The sequence below is a fragment of the Papilio xuthus genome, unplaced genomic scaffold, assembly GCF_000836235.2.
Source record: "Papilio xuthus unplaced genomic scaffold, Pxut_1.1 DF827777.1, whole genome shotgun sequence".
NCBI classification, from domain to species: Eukaryota; Metazoa; Arthropoda; class Insecta; order Lepidoptera; family Papilionidae; genus Papilio; species Papilio xuthus.
In genome coordinates, this window is record NW_013530872.1 from 6554489 (window position 1) to 6573847 (window position 19359).

The 19359-nt window shown below is 32.1% G+C and overlaps 1 protein-coding gene across 5 annotated transcripts in view; it reads left to right on the plus strand.

Annotated features, from left to right (window-relative positions):
* The window catches only part of LOC106115798 (uncharacterized), a 53726-nt gene that overhangs the window by 2543 nt on the left and 31824 nt on the right, over nucleotides 1-19359 (plus strand). Inside the window, exons 1-2 of one of the 5 annotated variants that reach the window (XM_013309347.1) lie at nucleotides 1856-1911; nucleotides 11925-12045. The exons of 1 other annotated variant lie outside the window; for it this stretch is intronic. In XM_013309347.1, the coding sequence (XP_013164801.1) occupies nucleotides 1894-1911; nucleotides 11925-12045 (139 nt within the window). In that variant the 5' untranslated portion in view covers nucleotides 1856-1893. Of the gene's footprint in view, nucleotides 1-1855; nucleotides 1912-2169; nucleotides 2298-7535; nucleotides 7958-11924; nucleotides 12046-15723; nucleotides 16208-19359 lie in introns of those variants that run through there. 3 more of the 5 variants (XM_013309346.1, XM_013309348.1, XM_013309351.1) reach the window with 3 other exon arrangements.

The window sequence follows — 19359 nt, forward strand, 5'->3', positions numbered from 1 at the left end:
GTTAAGGGTGATTAGGCCATAGTCAACCAAGCTGGCCAAGTGCGGGTTGGTTGACTTCACACATATCTTTGAATTTCTTCTCAGATATGTGCAGGTTGCATCACGATGTTTTCCTTCACCGTAAGAACATCGGATAAATCTACATATGTATATCAGAAATCCGAATACACATTGGTACATGGCGGGATTTGAACCCAGGACCTGCAGATTGCAAGTCAAGTGCTTGACCACTGAGCCACCGAAGCTCTATTAGTATTTACACATCACTAATAAGTATCAATAAGTGAGGATTAAGGTTTATTTTTCACGTTACTCCCATCATAAGTTTTCAATTTGAAATCACAGCAGCAAGTAAGTCAAATGACTTGTGTATTTTATGTTGAAGTTTCTTAACAGTTAGGGAAAACTTTTCACTTCTTAAAAAAAAACAATAAGCTCGACTCATGTCTTAAATCGGACATCTTACTCCTATTACCATTTATTCATGCGAAAGTCTGGATGGATTTTTGTTACCGCGTAACTCCAAGGTGAACAAGTCTGGATATAATCGTGCAATAAAAAATAATCTTATTAACCAGCCGAAAACATTACTCTTCGGTCGGTTAGACAATAAATATTTACCATGGACTATGAGATTAGCACATTTGGATTAATACTTTAATATTAATTCGATAAATACGATAATGAGTGATGAGTGTTGCACCGAACGAACGGAATCTTGTCATTGGACCATGGGAGCTGTCAGACCATCCGCGGACAGTCGCCTGACCGGTTTCCATACTTATGATGCGGATGTGCGCAGTATACATGGTGCTTTGTTCCTCTTGTCCTATGCATAACAAAGAACTTAAGTAATTTACATCAATCTGTCTTCTTCTATTATTCTATTATTAAATGTAGTTGTCCATTTTACTTCCATTGTTGTAGCCTGGACTGTTATGTTAGATCGATTTAAAAGGTGTGTCATAGGGGCACAACTAATCTTTACTGTTCACTTTTTAAATTGTCTAATTTATATATAATATGTAAAAAAAAATGTTAATTAGTAACCTATGTGTTCTTCCGAACTATATTCTACATCTATACCAAATAGCATCGAGTTCCGTTGAGCCGTTCTGTAGCCGACCTTCTAATAAACATCCGTCCATCCATACATCGAAACATTCGCATTTATATTAGCAAGAAGTAAAATTAAACAAATGATCAATTTGAAGAGAAGGGTTAAGTTTTTACTGGCTACCTCAATCTTTATCTTTGTCGTCTATGTATTACTGTTAGCCACTAACTTCATTAAGGATTATTAAACTTACATTCTAACCGTGAAAATTCAATGTTTAATCACATACAAAAACATATCGCCATCCCTCTCATGTAGGTTAAAAAAACAGAGATAACAATATGTTTCGTACAGGTTTTCAGGTATTGGAAATACGCTAATAGAATACGAGTGGAGCAAGCTAGTTACTATGAGTTACATTGTAAAGGTCATTCAGGTAGTAAATGGCGTTATCTCCAGCCATGTCTTATATAGCACCTAGTATTTGTTCAAGCTTACGTTTGATTGACGTAAAAAATAATACCACAAGATCTTTGCACGTCCTGATAAAGACTAGAATAAATAGAACAATCTCCTTATTGTTTGAGACGTCTTAAATCTAAATAGGTTGCGTGATAACTGCTATATACTGTCTTATGTACATAAGAATCATCAAAGATTTCCATTGCGGTATCAAATATTTAAATATATTATACGCAAATTAAAGATAAGTTATAAAAACATATAGTTGCTACTTTTTTCATAAATTATATTATTTATGTTTCATGTATTTATGTTTGAAAGTAATATAATGAAGCATGAAAAGCATTTTATCTTTCACAAAGTCAACGACGACCATGGATTGTGACATACGAGTATGTATTATTTGTTTTATCGTTATTAGCATTTTTGTCTTTATATCGATATTTAAACATAGATTAAAAAAATGTGTGTCAAATGTGATCCTGTAAATAGGTTATGTTGATATGATCTCATATGATCTGTGAATAAGGAATTAAGTATTTAGCGTATAACATAGTAGGAGGTTGCGAAAATTTTATCAGACCACTTCGCGAGTGTTTAAAGAAGGCTTCGCGGGCAAGAGCCGGCCGTAACGTGTCTTTATGTCGCGTTCAGTGTTTCGGAAACGTTCATCCGACCACGGTCGTCCGGTCAATTAAACATTTCGTCTAATTACTTACCGTGTTAGTTTAGATGAGTTCTATCTGACATAATGTACGGATGGTTTAACACTACCGGTGTGAGTACATCTTTATTATTTGCGTTTAGTTTTTTTCACGTGTCTCTGAAGTTCATTTATAGGTTATATTTAAATCGATGTTTTGCTTTTCGTAAACAATAATTTGTAACCTTGTTTATTGAATGTTAACTGTTTATTTTTGTTGGATCGGATGTTTTCTGTTTTTTTTCTCTTTCTTTTAAATAACGATTGAACAAATATACTGTATTTTAAAACACAAACTTTATTTTTAAAATTTAAATGTCTTTATTTCATTAAAGTTCGTTGACCTTTCATCGATTGATATTATTTAATTTGTAATTACATTTTGCAATTATTTTACAAATACAAAGCCGGCATTGCATGTGTTTACGGAAGTTAGTGGACTCGAGATCACTTACCATCAAGCAATCAGTTCGATGAATTGTCAGTTATAATGTAGGAATAAAAAAGAAATAAACTTCCCTACTCATCAGCGATAGACAAACATAGCTATCGTAATTGCCTTTCACAAATCAGCTTAAATGTCACTATTTTTAATCAAGTAACTGGAAAAAAAAATGTACCTTATCCGTGGCACTCAGGCCTAAATCTATCTAGGTTTCTGAAACTGGTTGCCCTTACTGTAATTTAATCTGTTTTAATATATTTGCTCGGTGATTGTACGGCCATATGTATTTTATACCTTCGTAATATTTTAATTTAATTTGGTTTATTTCATAATAATAGTATAATAACACTTGTTTAAATATAAACTTGTAATTATATATCCAAATGTACCTAATCTTGAATTCATTACTTTTCTTACGTAGCATATGGTTACATGCATATATTTATACTTAATCTCTAATATTGTTATTTAATTTTAACTTAAAGTAAACTTAAAATTATAATTACCATATAACTTAAAAGATTTATATGAATAAAAATTGTAACTTCATGATATCGACATGTGACATCCTTATTTACTAGTTCTTGTAATAAAACCTCATTGGGTAGATAATTATAAATGTACTTAAGAAAATATAACACTTTTTAGCTCTTACTATCTTATCAAATGCGTCAACTAATAGTTTCTTTTATCAGTGACCTCCTTAGCCTCACTTACAGTACATTGAATCTTCTGATACAAGATTATTAACGCTCCTTGACTTGTTAATGAGATGTTATTTTTCTTAGATATGATAACATTGTCGTTTTAAACTGGTTTAAAATCATATTTATAGACTTCGTGCAGTATAGTGTCACTACCGTAATATCATTGTTTTTTTTTACATTTCAAAGTTATATCCTGATGATATAATCCGACTTTGTTCTGGTTTTTACAAAAGTCAAAACCTACGTTCAGAAGGCAGGTGCATACACTATCTTACTTTTTACTTTAAGACATTATTAGTTAGAAACCTTTGGCGCGAATGGCGCGCTTTCGTTACAAAGTCCAGTGTCAGAATGATTAGTGAGGGGACATAAACGTCGATATTTTAGTAAGGCTAGTGTTGCGCCAGTAAACCGGCACAGTGTCGGATTTTCTTCCTAACAATACTTTTATCATAAATGCGAATGTTTAAATGGATGGATGTTTGAAGATATCTCCGGAATGACTGAACGGATCTTGATGAAGTTTGACACAGATGAACAACATAGTCTAGAAGAACACACAGGCTACTAATAATGTCTTTTTTTTCGCGCGGACGGAGTTGCGGGCGACCGCTAGTACTTTATAATACTCCTTCTATATACACCTCTTGAAAAACGCGAAACCGCAAACGGCTGTAACTGAAACGAAATGATAAATGTTTAAATATCGGAATTAGTCGAGTAAATGGGAAAAAAATTTTAAATAACCAAAGCTCTACGATGTGGACCCTTCAGAAATATTAACATAGCAAAATATTTTCGTCTTACGACGGGAAATGACGTTATTTTTACGACTACGTGCAGTTGTTCTTAATCGTCTGTTTAAAAGTGATTATGACAGCGTTTAAAAATGAAAATCCATTTAAGTCTATGTAAAGATAAATGGTAATACCCAAGTGAATCTGCAATAATTCAAACGTATACGCAAATATATTGTTATCTCTATTTCTTTCAAAGAGAGTGAAAGGGAACACGATATAGGCAAACAGATGTTTTGGAAGAGAAACTCATAATTATTTTATAAAATTTTTAGTCTCATTACTAGATATTATTAAGAACTAGCTGTCCTCAGCGAGTCCATCAACGCGGAATTAAATGAAACTTAATTTGTAGTCTATGTGTTTTTCTAGACTATATTCTACATCTGTGACAAGATCCGTAGAGTCGTTCTGGGAGATACCTTGTAACAAACATCCATACATCCAAACATTAACATTTAAAATATTAATAAGATTAGTATGAGAGATAGATGGATTGCGTGAATGGTGATTTGATTAAGAAGGAAGTGACAACTAAAATGATGGGAGATAGATCGACCTTGAGGGCCAAAAATTAATGAGAACATGATTAGGAGAAGGGAGATGACGATGACTAGCTGATGTTGCTGTAGGTTGTGACTAGTATGCTATTTGTATTGACATATATTGTGGTCTCTGTTCTTTTCAGAGAGAGGGTAAGAGATGGCAATTGACTATGTTAATACAAGTGCGCTAGGAACCAGGGTAAAATGACATCGACTTGTTGTTTGAGTTTAAATGTACAGTTAGCAACAACGTGCTTTAGCTTTTTACGAATGCATCTGAGTGTACATTGGAAACCTTGTAAAGTTGTTATCTATTGAGTTAATTAATTGTGCATGTGGCCAGCGTTCCGCACATTTAGTTGAATGAACTCTTTTCGATAAACATCGAGGAAGGTTGGGAAAGGTGACTTATATACCTTCATATATAACACAATTACAAATAAGTATTTTTAACAGAATTCAAAAAGGAGGAGGTTCTCAATTCGTCTGTATGTTTTTTATGTTTGTCATTAACTCCTCTCCAAGTTGTCCGATTTTCATAATTATGTTTTTTATTCGAAAGGTGTTGCATTTTACTTAGAGAATGTATACAGCCTATTTACATTTAAACTTTAAAAATTCGAACAAAACAAGGAAGTTACCATCCTTTCTGTGTTATTCAGAAGGTCATGCTTATAGATAGGACACTTATCAGTCTTCTTTAAATTTCCTTTGAATTTGATTTCTTGTTTGAATTTTTGGTATTCTCAATCTGAATTTGAACAATCATAGAGTAACTGTACATAGAAATGGTCATTATTTCAATAGTTTTAATTTACAAACATACAGGAACCAACAAAATGACGTTAGAATAATTTCTGTTTAATGGTTTTAATAATTTAACACATCTTAAAGAGTAAAGAAAACGGATTTAAACTCAATTCTATCAACATTCAGGTGAATGTACCTTTCGTCTCGTGTCATAGTCTTATAAAGTCTGTTGACGTCAAGATCATCGCCCATTGGTTGAACTGTCTCTTATTAGCTTCACTTATACCATATAAGTTTACTATAATTTTTATCCGCAAATGGTTAAAAATATTTTATCATACAAAAGTAATGTCTACGTCGTACTTTGCTTCACAATATATGGTAATGAATAAAGCTAATAATCGTAAAACGTGAAGTTAAAGAATTTTCATGTCTCATAAAATAATAAATAAAATTTTAGATATCACATAGTACGATCACGTTATGTGATCGCGTCATTATAGCGTAGTATAGTTCAGTGCCATTCAACGTCCTAGAATTTTCATACATCCTATATAAACAAAAAATTCAAGTACATATATTGACCGATTTTCATCGATACGATTTTGCTTAGTTGCTTACAATAACCTACAATATATGTTTTTCTAATTACCTCTATGCTCTTGCTTGGGGCTCGGAACCTTATCTATTATAAGTTAGGGGTATACTAGACCATAGTTAACCGCGCGGGCTCAGTGCAGGTTCCCTACGCACATATCTTTGAATATCTTCTCAGATATGTACAGATTGCATCACGATGTTTTTCTTCACCTTAAGAGTCTCAGAAAAATCTATATATTTATATCAAAAATCAAAACAAAACAAACCACAATGGTATATAGCGGGATTCGAAACTAGGACCTCCAGATTATAACTCAAGTGCATAAATTCCTGAACCACCATCTCTAAAAATGGGTTGTGATTGGAAGCCAAAGTCCCATAGCAAGAGTTTATTTTTAAAAGTCAATATTGAGTATATAATTGTCTCATATTTATTGTATCAATTCTAGCAGTATGTATGAGCACGTACTGTTAACATGTACTTGCAAATGTATTAAGAGAAGTGTTAAATAGCGAACCAACGTCACTTGCTTATGTTACAAATAAAACAACCCATGTGAATAGAATTAAGCATATAGAACTTTATACCTCGCGCTAATTCTTGGTTATAAATTACTGTTATAGAGTTTCTCAATATGTTAAAACAACTTGTATTGTTGTCGTTCTTTTCTTTTAAGGAAAAGTGTTTGAATGGCGATCTTCTACCAACATTATAAACCAAAATTACCATACGTTATATATCAAACACTATCACAAGCATAAGTAACGTATTTCTTGCATTAAACTCCTAGTAGAATTGACCATAACTATGGTGTTCTGTTTTCGGTTGTGTTCTCGTTGACATAGCCTCATGGACAATTTTTTTCGATATTATTTATCTGGAAAAATCTTTGGATAAACTTGTAACCTTATGGTCTTATCATTCCTGTCAATTAATATTCCTACTGTGTTTTGTTGCCCAGGCTTGTTTTCGTCCTTAATAATATGCCTCACTTTGTAAGGTCTGAAGTACTTGTTAAGTTATACACGTACAACTTGGTACTTATATCAGAAGGTAACGAACTTAAAAACGGTAGTTGTGGAACTTCGAATTTAAACTTTTTGAGTACTTATTCACATTTTTTTTAAATAAGTACTCAAAAATTACCATTAACACTTTGCGCCCAACAGTGCTATTAGTTGGGTCTTAAAACATAACTTAAAACACATATAAGGTTAACGTCCTATTCAACTTTGGTATAATATATTTGAATATAAAAATATATTCGATAATAAGAAAATCAAGTCTGTAATGTTAAAATGCTATTTTATTTTACATATACATATTCCATTCGTGATATGTGACAACCGGTTTTATTAAAATTCTGTTTTCACGATTCCCTTTCTCGAACGTATTTGTTGTGGTCTGATAGTGTTTGCTGACGGCTGTTCACACGAATCGAATGCACAACGAACGGCCGCCACAGGTATGTAAGTTAGGTTATGAAGACGCGAGCGTTTGTGTGAAATTTGCTTATCAAAAAAGTTGGAAGCGATATGGAACGTATTGTGTATCGTAAAATAACAAATACGGTTACAATATGTGTGCCTAACGCGACAGATTTATCTTAATTATGTCTTGTGCACAAGTTAATAACAAATCAGTATCGCGTTGACATTAATGGAGAGCTCGTGTGTGATAGTGACTGGCCGAGATTTTTTTATTTTTTAAATCGACCGCGTTGTTTCTCTTTTTGAAAATTCGTGCTGTGTTCGAAATTTAAATTTGTAAGTGTTGTGTCGGTGATGGAGTTCCAGTACTATGGCAACTTTGACCGTCAGCCGATACGAAGGATCCCGGATCAACCGTGGTGGGATGAGGAGGACACGCTAACGGACCGCCGGCTTAATGGTAAGCCCGAAAAGTCCGATTTAATGCAACATTTACTTAGCTAAAAACTAATAATTATAATACATATGATGTTTTGTTTTTACACGAAATATTTTTCTAGGTAACGATAATTTTTTTGCAATATAAAATAAAATTACCACCTTTTGTATAGAATATTAGAAGTCAACAAATCATGAGTTAGTTAACTAATTATAAATTGTCATATCTATGTCATATGTCAACATTTATGGCTTGATAGTACACCATGCTATGTTTATGATTTAAGATAGCGAAACATGTGATATGATTATGTTCGTAAAGTTTTATAAATATTCTAAATCTTTTTTGAACTAAATACAAAAAAATATATAAAGGATAATCCTTAACTAATATTTCCATATATTTCATAGGTTTTGTATTATACAATTTACAGAAAACAATAAAATGTACAGTCACGAAGAGTTAATTATATTATTCTCACTATAACACTAACAATACGTGCTAGGTTAATTATAGCGTTTTGTCAGCGACTGTACATAAATAAAGGTTCGGAACTTCACTTCGGTCAATGAATTCTTATATCTGTCACTCGTTAATATATGATTCCATTGAACTCTTATTAGGAAATTCGATATTTAGGATTTTAGAAAGATAGAAAATGATTTTTTACTGCTTCAATAGCTGTCTCTTTTTTTTTGTAATGTCAATTTTAGACGATTGTAATTTTTTTAGAAAGTGAATAAACTTAAGTTTTTTTACGAAAAGTCGAATGATGGATTCAAATCCACTACCGTAATGTTTCACCTTCCACAATCTTTACCATTAAGATATTAGCGCTTAATCCTAGTAATATTATAAATGCGAAAGCTGTATGTTTGTTAGAAGGCATCTTTAGAACGGCTCAATGGACCTCGATGAAATTTGGCAACGATGTAGTCTGGAAGGACGTATAGGCTACTTGCAAATTTTTATTAATTCCACGCGGACGGAGTCGTCGGTAAAACTTGTGTTATTATATTTATGTATTTATATTCAATCTTATTATGTTATTATCCATAGAAATATTATTTTCCTTAAGTTAACCTCTAACCTATATACAGAGGTAGAGACAATATTATTTTTCTCAACTAATATTTTACTGGAGATTATTATGTTATTGAGAGGTCGATTCAGACACTCGTCTTATTGATTTTATCATATGGTAAGGTTCATAGACGATATTTTATTACGCTTTAATGGAAAGTGATATTTGTTTCTTTTAAATTAGTAATATTAAAAATATAAAAATTATGATAAATAAAAATGCTAATTCATAATTGTGTGTTTATAATGTTTATCCTCATTTATATATTTATAGAGAAATAATATAAAAAGATAAAAATTAAATATATTAAAGGATAAAAAAGTAAAACTTGTTTGTTCGCTGTTGAATGAAATTTATTAATTACGAAAGAGTTTTGTGATTGTATAGAAAGTCAACAGCTCGATTCTTTTCTCAAATCTTACGAATTGTGAAGTGTTCAATACGATGAAATCAGTATTATAATTAGCGAAATTAAACTTATATTATAATATAAGTATTCAGTAATTATCTTTAAATCTTGATTAATAAATCACAAATGGACTATCAACATATTTCACTATATTTTCCAAAAGCACTTTGGCAGAATTAATACTAATTATTTAAATAGAAAAATTTGCTATTAAATTTTTTAATTTTCTCTTTTAGTCTTTAAAACGGAAATTACTCTATCTCATTACCTAATGTCGATGTAGGTATAAAAGCTTGCACCTATATGCCTGTCTAGACGGCACGGGAGACCAGGAAGAATCGATTCCAAAGGATAATTTTAGAATAGAACACTTTAAATTGCAACTCTACAAAGTTGCGAGTTTTAGATATTGTATTTTTGTATCATGAAGTTTCTTTCTATTTATTGTTAGTATTCCGGAATTCTTAATTAGCCCAATCTTTCGGGAAATTATTTAACATTTCTATATGTAGACTTCATACTTTGGTTAGAAATATTATCGTTTGTCTAAAACACTAATGATAATAAATTTAGCATTTGAATAAAGCAGCAAATTAGATTCTTTTGAAGCCCAACTGAGATTTAAAAAGAAAACAGAAGTATTCGAGAAAGTGCAAAACTTTTTCGTGACATCAACAAATAAAATTATTAAATATTTGTAAATTACTATTTGCGGCCCGTGGTGGCGAATCCGTCCGTGGTGATTTAAATAAAAACCTTTAATAGTAGCATATTTGTTTTTCCTTGCTGTGATTTACCTCTATGCTAAATTTCACCAAGATCCATACAACCGACCACGAGATACCTTCAAACAAATATCCATCCATCCAAACATTTACATTTATTATATTAGTTATATTAACAAAATACAAATGTACAACATATTAGTAGCTCTGCATAAAGATAAAATTTGCTCTCTGTCGAAACATAAATCGCGAAGTATGCAGATTCAATCAGACTATAAAACTATAATATCGGTTTATTTTCCACGCGAGCTATAAAAAGCAATACACGTAAACGATAAACAAGTCGTTAATTATTGTTCAGTTATTAATTGGCTGTAATCACAATTCTTGCAATTAGATAAACATTATTTCGTATTACGCCACTACATCTAATATTTTATCTTTATATCTCAAAAACTGTGTATTGTTAGGATGAAAATCCGACAATGTGCCGGTGTATCGGCGCAACACTAACCTTATTAAAATGTCAAAGTTTATATCTTTGTAGTAATTTTGTTGTTAGGTTAGGTTCTTATAAAATAATAGAGGACTCATTATCATTAATTTTATAGGTAATTATTTGTAAGTAAACTCTTTTGCCTATTAATTAAAAATTAAAGAATCCCCATAGGAATTGATTTATAAATTTCTAAATGTATTATTAAATTTCAATTTACATATTCTCTCGTCTCTCGATTGAAAACAAATATATCACAGTTGCCCAGATCTTTTAATTGAATCGTCAGCTCAAACAGAGCGTCCAATTTCAATCAGGATCTATAGTAGGACGAAGCTTTATTCTAATACGTAAGTTATATTTTCTTATTAAACCCAACCATTCTTCTCTCGTTCATTGTATATGAAGGATCAAATTCGATTTAAAATTAATTTTATTCCGATACTATTTCGTATGTTAATAAAAATACGTGAATAAAAAACCTCAAGTGATATTCGCGCCCGTTTACAGAAAATATATTTCTAAGCCGACAAGCAACTGTTTGGAAACAAAAGGCTGGCATGCATTTCAACTTTTTCATTAGGATACTGAAAGGACATTGTTTTATCTATAAACTGTAGTTTCTGGTTTGTATCAGTTATTGTTAAATTAATTTATCAAAAATATTTTGAGGATAAATTACCATACTACAAAAAAGTTTATAATTTAGAAATTTAAAGAAATTAAAGATTGACTCATAGTGAGCTTCATATAAAACAGGCGTTAATAACTAGAGGGTAAACAATGTGTTAATTATGGAACAAAGCAACAAGTTTGTCACAATTATGTTTAAGAAAATAGAACTTGTTTACGTTTAACAAAGCATTCGCTATATTCTACATTTCACTACGTAAATATTCACTGCAATTCTGCACGACTGTCTAATGTTGCTATATAACAAGGGACAGGCGTGACATTGTTAACATTTACAACGCAAAGATTGTGCAGTACCAGTGTGTTTGATTGTTTGAATTGATTGTAATGTGCACGTGAGATTAACAATCATCAAGTCGACATACACGTGACGATTGAAGAAAACGAGTTGAATCACGTGAACCCTTCACTTGTTTACACCATTATAAACATTTTCATATAAAATAAATACTCAGAAATGTATTTTATTTACATATTTATCTATAATTATGTTTTAAATATTCCTATAAACATGTTATTCTAGTTATCTTTGAATGAAAACTTAAGATATCGTGTAAAAAAGTTTTATTTCTTTGTTTCAGGTAAGTGGTGTGACAGAATATGTGACGTATCGAACACCGCCGAACATTCGCAGCACAGATGAGGAAAATGAAGGCAGAGGCTCCACGCTGCCGCCGCCACAACTGCACGTCTGTCAGATTGGTTCGTCGTATTCTTTTATCACCTAACCTAAACGACAATTATATTTACTGTAATAAATTAGAGAATAGCAAATTACCTAAGTAAAATTCTGAGGAAGAACACGAATAATTGATATTTCTCTTTTCAAAATTAGTTAAGGCTACATGAAATTACAAGGAAATAAACATTTTTTTTCCTGTGAGTTCGAACATGCAGGATATTAGTAAAACAATTTCGTTAGGAGCCAGTATTCGGTGATTACGAAATAAATATTGTTAGCTGATGGGACATGTTACAATACCGGTTCATTTTATTAATATGTGAAAAACAAGTATCATCAAGAAAGTCAGCTTTTATCAAAAGACTCATTTTCACCGTCCTGTTCAACTAATTCCAGTATAGGCATAAAACACTTTCTGATTACGTTTTTATTTATGAGATCGAAAGTTTGAATACAATTTTAATAAGACGTTTTTAGGTGTTACAACGCCTACCAAGCCGGAAGCAAATATACAGTATTTTGTTTGTGCTGTATACAAATATTGCCTTCGAATCCAATATCGCGTTGACCAAGACATTCCAATCATTTGATATTTTTATAAGACTTCGGCTTGAATAAATATACAAAAAAGTAATAAGCGTACTTGCTTATTTTATTTTAATTGGGTTGATCTTGAACATTCGGGTATTGGGTATGAAAAAAAAGAAAAATATATATGTAGATTCTATGTTCTGATATTTGTCTGTATTATTTTATGACAGACGTACAAAACAGTATCAATTAACAACTTTCTAATCAATGAATCGGTCACGTGCTGACATGCTAAGGCGACGTGGGGTCAAGTCGCAAGGTTATTTCCTCTTGCTCCGCAGACGACCCTAGCGATATTATTAATGCAAGACTTTTTACTCCCCACCGAAGGGCAGTCATCCTCTCATCATATACTAATAGCATACGTGTACATTATTGTCAAAGTTGAAGTGTAAAGAATTGGTTGTTGTAGGAATATTTTTAGTAAAAAATGTAATGTGCCAAGATGACACTCTCTTATATCTTTTATTAACCAGTCATGCAAATAATTCCTTTAGCTATTAAAAAATCAACATACAATAACATCTAATATCAACAAACATTAAGATCAAAAGTTTATATGCATATTCGTCGCCCAATGTTTAAGCTGTAACGTCCCAGATAAAAATCTTTGTATAAAACATATCGTCATCCCTGTCATATACTTTCACAAAACAGAGATAACAATAGGTTTTAAACGGGGATTTTAGTCTCAACAAGCCACGGCTCGAGATCGATGGTTAAAAAGCGTAATTTCCAGTGATAAGTGCAATAAATTATTCATACAACAAACATTAATAACCAACAATATTGTGAATACGTCACGACAATGAACTCTATATCAATAGGTTATCCCGCCTGGCCTGAGGTGTTCCACGTCTCGCAATTTCTACGTAAATATTACGACGAAAAATTTAAAGAAAATAATTGTAGATTATAGAAAAATAACTGATACGATTATGTGTAACCACACTGAGTTGAGTTGATCAAGTTGAGTCCTTATTGAAACTATTACATGTAAGCGATATTTATATCATTATTCTCAAACTTTTAAAAGTTTTGCTTATATTTATTTAATTTTACTATCAAAATCGATTTTACATATTGTGCCTACACCTTAATGTTTTTTTATATGAATTTTTGTGTTTTTTCCCACTGTTGTTTTGTACAACAGTTGTTGCGCGAATAAAAGCGAATCTTGTTATTATATTTTCTTACAAAGATGATTTTCAGATGAATTTTCAATTAATAACGTTGTCTATAAATTAAACAACCTTAGTGTAATTTGATCTGCCTGGTTAACATAATTACAAAACTCGGTAATTCTCATAAAAAGCTATTTAATTACGAAGCTATAGAGGTTTTTATGCGTTCAGTGGGTATTACTTTCTGAGGTGTTGGTGGACGATTGTGCCATTTCCTTTAACTGGGTCAAGTCTACCAGAAAAAAAAACAGAACATCGTTTCAGATCCGCGCGCCTTAGAAAAAAATCTCTTCAATTTGACCCCGACATTTTACGCAACAGCTATAAATTTATGAAAATTCTGTGTGAATTTAAATTCAGAAGTAAAGAAAGATTTTTATGTTTATTTGCAATAAATAGGCTCCGAAACTACTGAACCAATTTGATAATTATACTATCCCCATGTGAGACTGGTTTTATTTATAAGTACAATTTTTTAAATAAAATAACTAACGCGGGAACGGCTATCATTAACACATAGAAGGTTCTTTTACACGTTATTTTGACATATTTTTTAATCCCTTAAAAATGACATAATAACTACTTAGCTTTAGACTAGCAGAGTTGTAGACGAAAATATTACTGGCCGTATTATAAAATTATTATTATTTAATATAAAATATAAAAAAAAAAGTAAAAATCTATAAGGTCATCCATTTAATCTTTGATCATATGATAAAGGTTCTTACTCAGGATGTTTTATTAGGTTCATTTGTATCCTCAAAACAATCGACATTCTTTATTATTAAAGGAAATGAGGTTAAATAGACAATAGCGTCAAATCAAATGCGTAACTGACTGCCTTTGAAAAGGCAATTGACCATCTTGATTGTTCTAAAAAGAACTTACTTTAACCATAGCGTTTTAAAGCCAACAGTAATGACTAAAGTTCACGGCATTTTACAATTTTTACAATATAGAAGTGAGGACAGGAAAAATCTTTGCAACACGTTTATCCTGGATAGTAATTATTTCATAGCCAATTAACAAAATGGATTACTTACAAAGCGAATAATGTTTTGTTGAAGTATAAATTGATAAAAAAAATACGTCTATATATCATAATAATGTATTGATTAGTTTTAACATGTAAGTTTTTTTTTACAACTTGCAAGCATTTTATGGCGTCACATAGCAGTGCTTCCTGGTGTCTATAATAGGCTCTGCGTTATTATTTAATCTGTGATCGAATGGCCTTCTAGCTTAATATAGTTAAGCATACATCAAGCATACGTGTTGGTATATTTTTTCTAACGTTGGAAATCTACGACCAAGTATTTTGCGTTCCGCATTTCGTATTGACCAGCACTTAGATAAGAATTTTGTAAATACTAGTGTTAAATATTTTAAGTCTTTGACTAAATATATTTTGATCTGAAAATAACTTACAAAAATTTAATATTAGTAATATAAATGGCCATAGGAATTTTCTTTCATACACAATGTAATGGTGGCCTAGATTTTTTATAGCGACATTCTTACATCGTTACATTTGCTGTCGGAAGCTATTAACGTGGAATACCACATATAGCCCATATAGTTGTATGAAAAATATTTTATAACTACCTACATATTTTTAAAGAATTTGTACTCCACAGCCTCACGAAGTTGTCATTACTGTGCTAAGTAACAAAAGCAAATGAATATGTAACAGTTTGATTTCCCTAGTATAAATTAAAAAATCATGTCACTTTGAATGTAACCATTTGCTTAATACTGAAAAGAGTGATACTTTCGTTGTGTTACGTTTTAATTTCACGCATGTTAAATATTCGATTTAATATATCTCGGAGTCGTGCCGTCAATCTCAGCGTACATAGTCTCATAAAAGTGAATCAAAAATTTGTGTATTTCCCTCCGGTTTCATTAGATGCGGGCGCGAGCCGTCGGCGGTTTACGCGGCCGAGCGCGAACGTTTGTGCGCGCAATGTTTGCGACGGCGAAGCGAACGCGAACCGACAGTCGTCCAAGGGCGCCCGTATCGGAAGCACGTATTGTCTCTTGCAAGCAGTGATCCGAAGTGCACGCTCCGCTGTCACCGCCGCGTCGTTCATCCGCCCGCGCCGGCCATACCATGACGCCAGCCACCCTCCCCTGGACACGCTTTCTACGCTACAACGGTACAGAGACGACCGCCTGAGCCGTTAGCTCGACATGTTTACATCGCAACTGTTTATCAACGGTCGTCGCGAGTTCCCCTGAAGATCGGCAACCGATTTGAATCGTGCGAATGCGTACCGGCTGAAAAGATTGCGAAACTATACGAGTGAAGTTTAAAAATACATTTTCTTTAGTGAGAAGTGACGTTGATACGAGATGTGTGCGTGCAGTAAATTCTACGACTTTTGGAAGAACTCTTGCGGGGCAGGTAAGCTATCGATGAATTCAAATGATAACGCTTCTCAACTTGTTATAAGAGCACACAAACACGACGGCTCTTTATACCTTTTTGAATGAATAACAAATAAGACTGTTTGCCAATTAATTCAATGCCATCATACATTTCGGTTGCCCGGCAATTCTGTATGATCAGTTTAAATTTGGACTCTACTCGAACAAAAATTACTTTATCATTTAATAGGCACAAATAGAATTTATTGCTCGTGGATATGATCCAGCATTAGGCAACTATTATTCAGTTTTTATGTAGCAACTGGTGCTGCGTGTTACAAGTGGCACAGCTTTTTTACAATTTAAAGCAAAAAAGAAACACCTTGACGTATTTATGAGTCAATATTATCATGCGGTTTAAGCAAAGATGTCAAGGCAGATGCTCAACGATCGTGGTGCGTATATTTATGTAGTATTTTTTACATTTTATGAATACTATTAAATTAAATGTAGATGTGATTTCTATCATAATTACGTGGCTTAATTTTATGTTATGGATTAAAACTTACAAAAGTGATTGTTGTTCCGCGTCTCCAACATTCAGGGCCACCGACATCATGAATGGAAATACGTCTTATATCCTGTTTCTGCTCACGTATAATTTAAATTTTTATTAGACTGTGAAAGTGTAGTCAGTGTCAAAGAAGTGGTGATCCTATCGTTAAATCTAATACCAACTGCATTATCACCTTTTCACCTTGGCACTATTACTACATTACCGTTCGTTATTCAGACAGTATTGCGATATCCCACTTCCCGCAAATGTCTCAATGCATCTGTAAATAGTAGTTTTGATATACCCACGATTTCTTAAAGTCTATACAGGTAAGGGAGAGATAAATTAAAACCGGTAACTTTAGTTCAGAAGTATTATAGTAGTAGTAGTATATTCTGTCAAAGGGTTGTGATTCCTCTTTCCAACCACAAAGTTGCTAGCCTCGCGTATTGTTAGATTGTAGACCTTTATGTCGCGGTTTGTTTTCTTTATCAATGATCTGTTTAATTTCTCTTAATGCTCATTGCGATGGAAAGGAAGTAACGGGACATTTGCTTCTTGAATCTACAGATATCTTTAATACCGTTAACAAGATAAAAATCACGTAATATTTTATGCAGTGTTCAAACAACAAAACTTATATATTATATACCTTCGAGGATATTAGGTGAGGAGTTGAAAAAAAATCATATTTGTACTCGTGATGTGTTTGCGTTGCTGATAACAAAAAAAAAATATTTTTGTCTGTATGTTTGCCTTCAAGGCCGCGTTTGTTCCGGATAATCTCTGAAACGACTGTACCGATTTTGACGGGACTTGAACCGAAAGGTAGCTTATGCAAGCGGGCATATTATAGGGTATCTTATTAATTATGTGCTGACAAACTCACGGACGACTGGTATTTTTTTGTAATTTTAATATTCATTTTAATTTAATATATTGACGGTGTCATATATGACCCGATGACAGAATATAATGGAATAAAATTAGGTTACTTAACTCTCTAATGAAAGTGAAACACGATTACTTTACATGGATACGACGAAGCAGTTAAAAGTGAATACAAGATCGTGACCAGCCAGCTCTTGTGACGACCTTCCACGCCTCACTCTGCATGTCTGACATTTTATGGTGCTTTAAAACGGAATATGAATCACAAATATTCATAATGCTTACATACGTAGATATTTAATTTTACATTAATTTGCATGTTAATCTTTAGGACACGTACTGTCGTATTATGTTTAAGTTACAATTCGTATAATGGTTTTGTTTAGATTAAGAATGTGCTGACCTTTACCGAGAGTCACCAAAGAACGTGTCTTACTGTCATTTTCCTTTTTGAGAAACCAATTTTTATACGGACAATTCGTAGCATTACGAATTAGTAATAATATCGGGCGCTTAAACAGCTTAAACATGGTAAGAATACCATTTGCATACTGGGTTAGTGGAAATAAATTGTATATAGCCAAAGCAGAAATATAAAAACCTCATTATAATTTGGAAAAATGTAGCATTGGTTTCTTCGCGAAATTATAGAGGAAGATGGAGGCTATTGAGCCATGATAGATTTAATTTACTTGGTGAAGCTAGTAAGGACCAATTTATATTTTTAAATTCCAAAATGTTCTTTTGTATTCTTACGATGCTGTAATTTTAAGATTTTTAAAAATTTGCTATTTCCTAGTAATTATTGTAAAAAGTAATAAACTAATAATTGATTCATTGTACAATATAGACATGTTGTAAAATATACGATACATAATTGGTTTATAATTATTTTTTTATCTGTCTAAAACTCGTCCACCGCGATATTTAAATTGACATCACAATAACGTTGTAAATGACTGAATAAACGTTATAATGACGCCTGATAACATTTCCAAATCTGATAATATTAAAATACGTAATTATGAATACATTAAAATTTCATCTACCGTTCAATTTAAACACGTTTTACAATACCGTTACTCATTACTTAGTATAACGGTTACAATAAAATATCCTAATAGCTAAAATAACGAAAAAAATTAAACGATACAAAATTTTCGTTCAATAAATTTATTGTGTCACTCGCCCAGGAATCTGTCCGCGCGGTATTAAAAAAATAAGTAGCCTTTGTATTCTACCAGACTATGTTCTACATGTACGCGAAATTTTGTTTAGATTTGCTAAGCCGTTTCGTTGATAACTTCTAACAAACATCTATCCATCCATCTAAACTTTCGCATTTATAATATTAGTAATATTAGAAGTAAAAAATCCAATGCAATTTGTGTTCACTACGAGTATAACATTTAAATAACAATGAGATAATATTCTGTTTGTCACGTTCTTAAAATAACTTTGCAAAATGGAAAACCAAAAGTCTAAACGATTTTGTAAAAGGAAAAAAAAATAGTAATGTTTCCCGTAGTAATGTTGTTGTAAACGACAATAAACAGATAATATTGTTTGAATGATAAGAAAGTAAATAACATCTCATGATCTTATTTACGACAGTTTATGGTTTTGTTTGTTTTGCTGATAATTTTACTGCGATGTTTTCATTAAACTTGCACGTATCGTTTAAGACAATGTCTTATGGAATTCGCATGAATAAAGATGCGCAAAAGTATTTAGACACATCT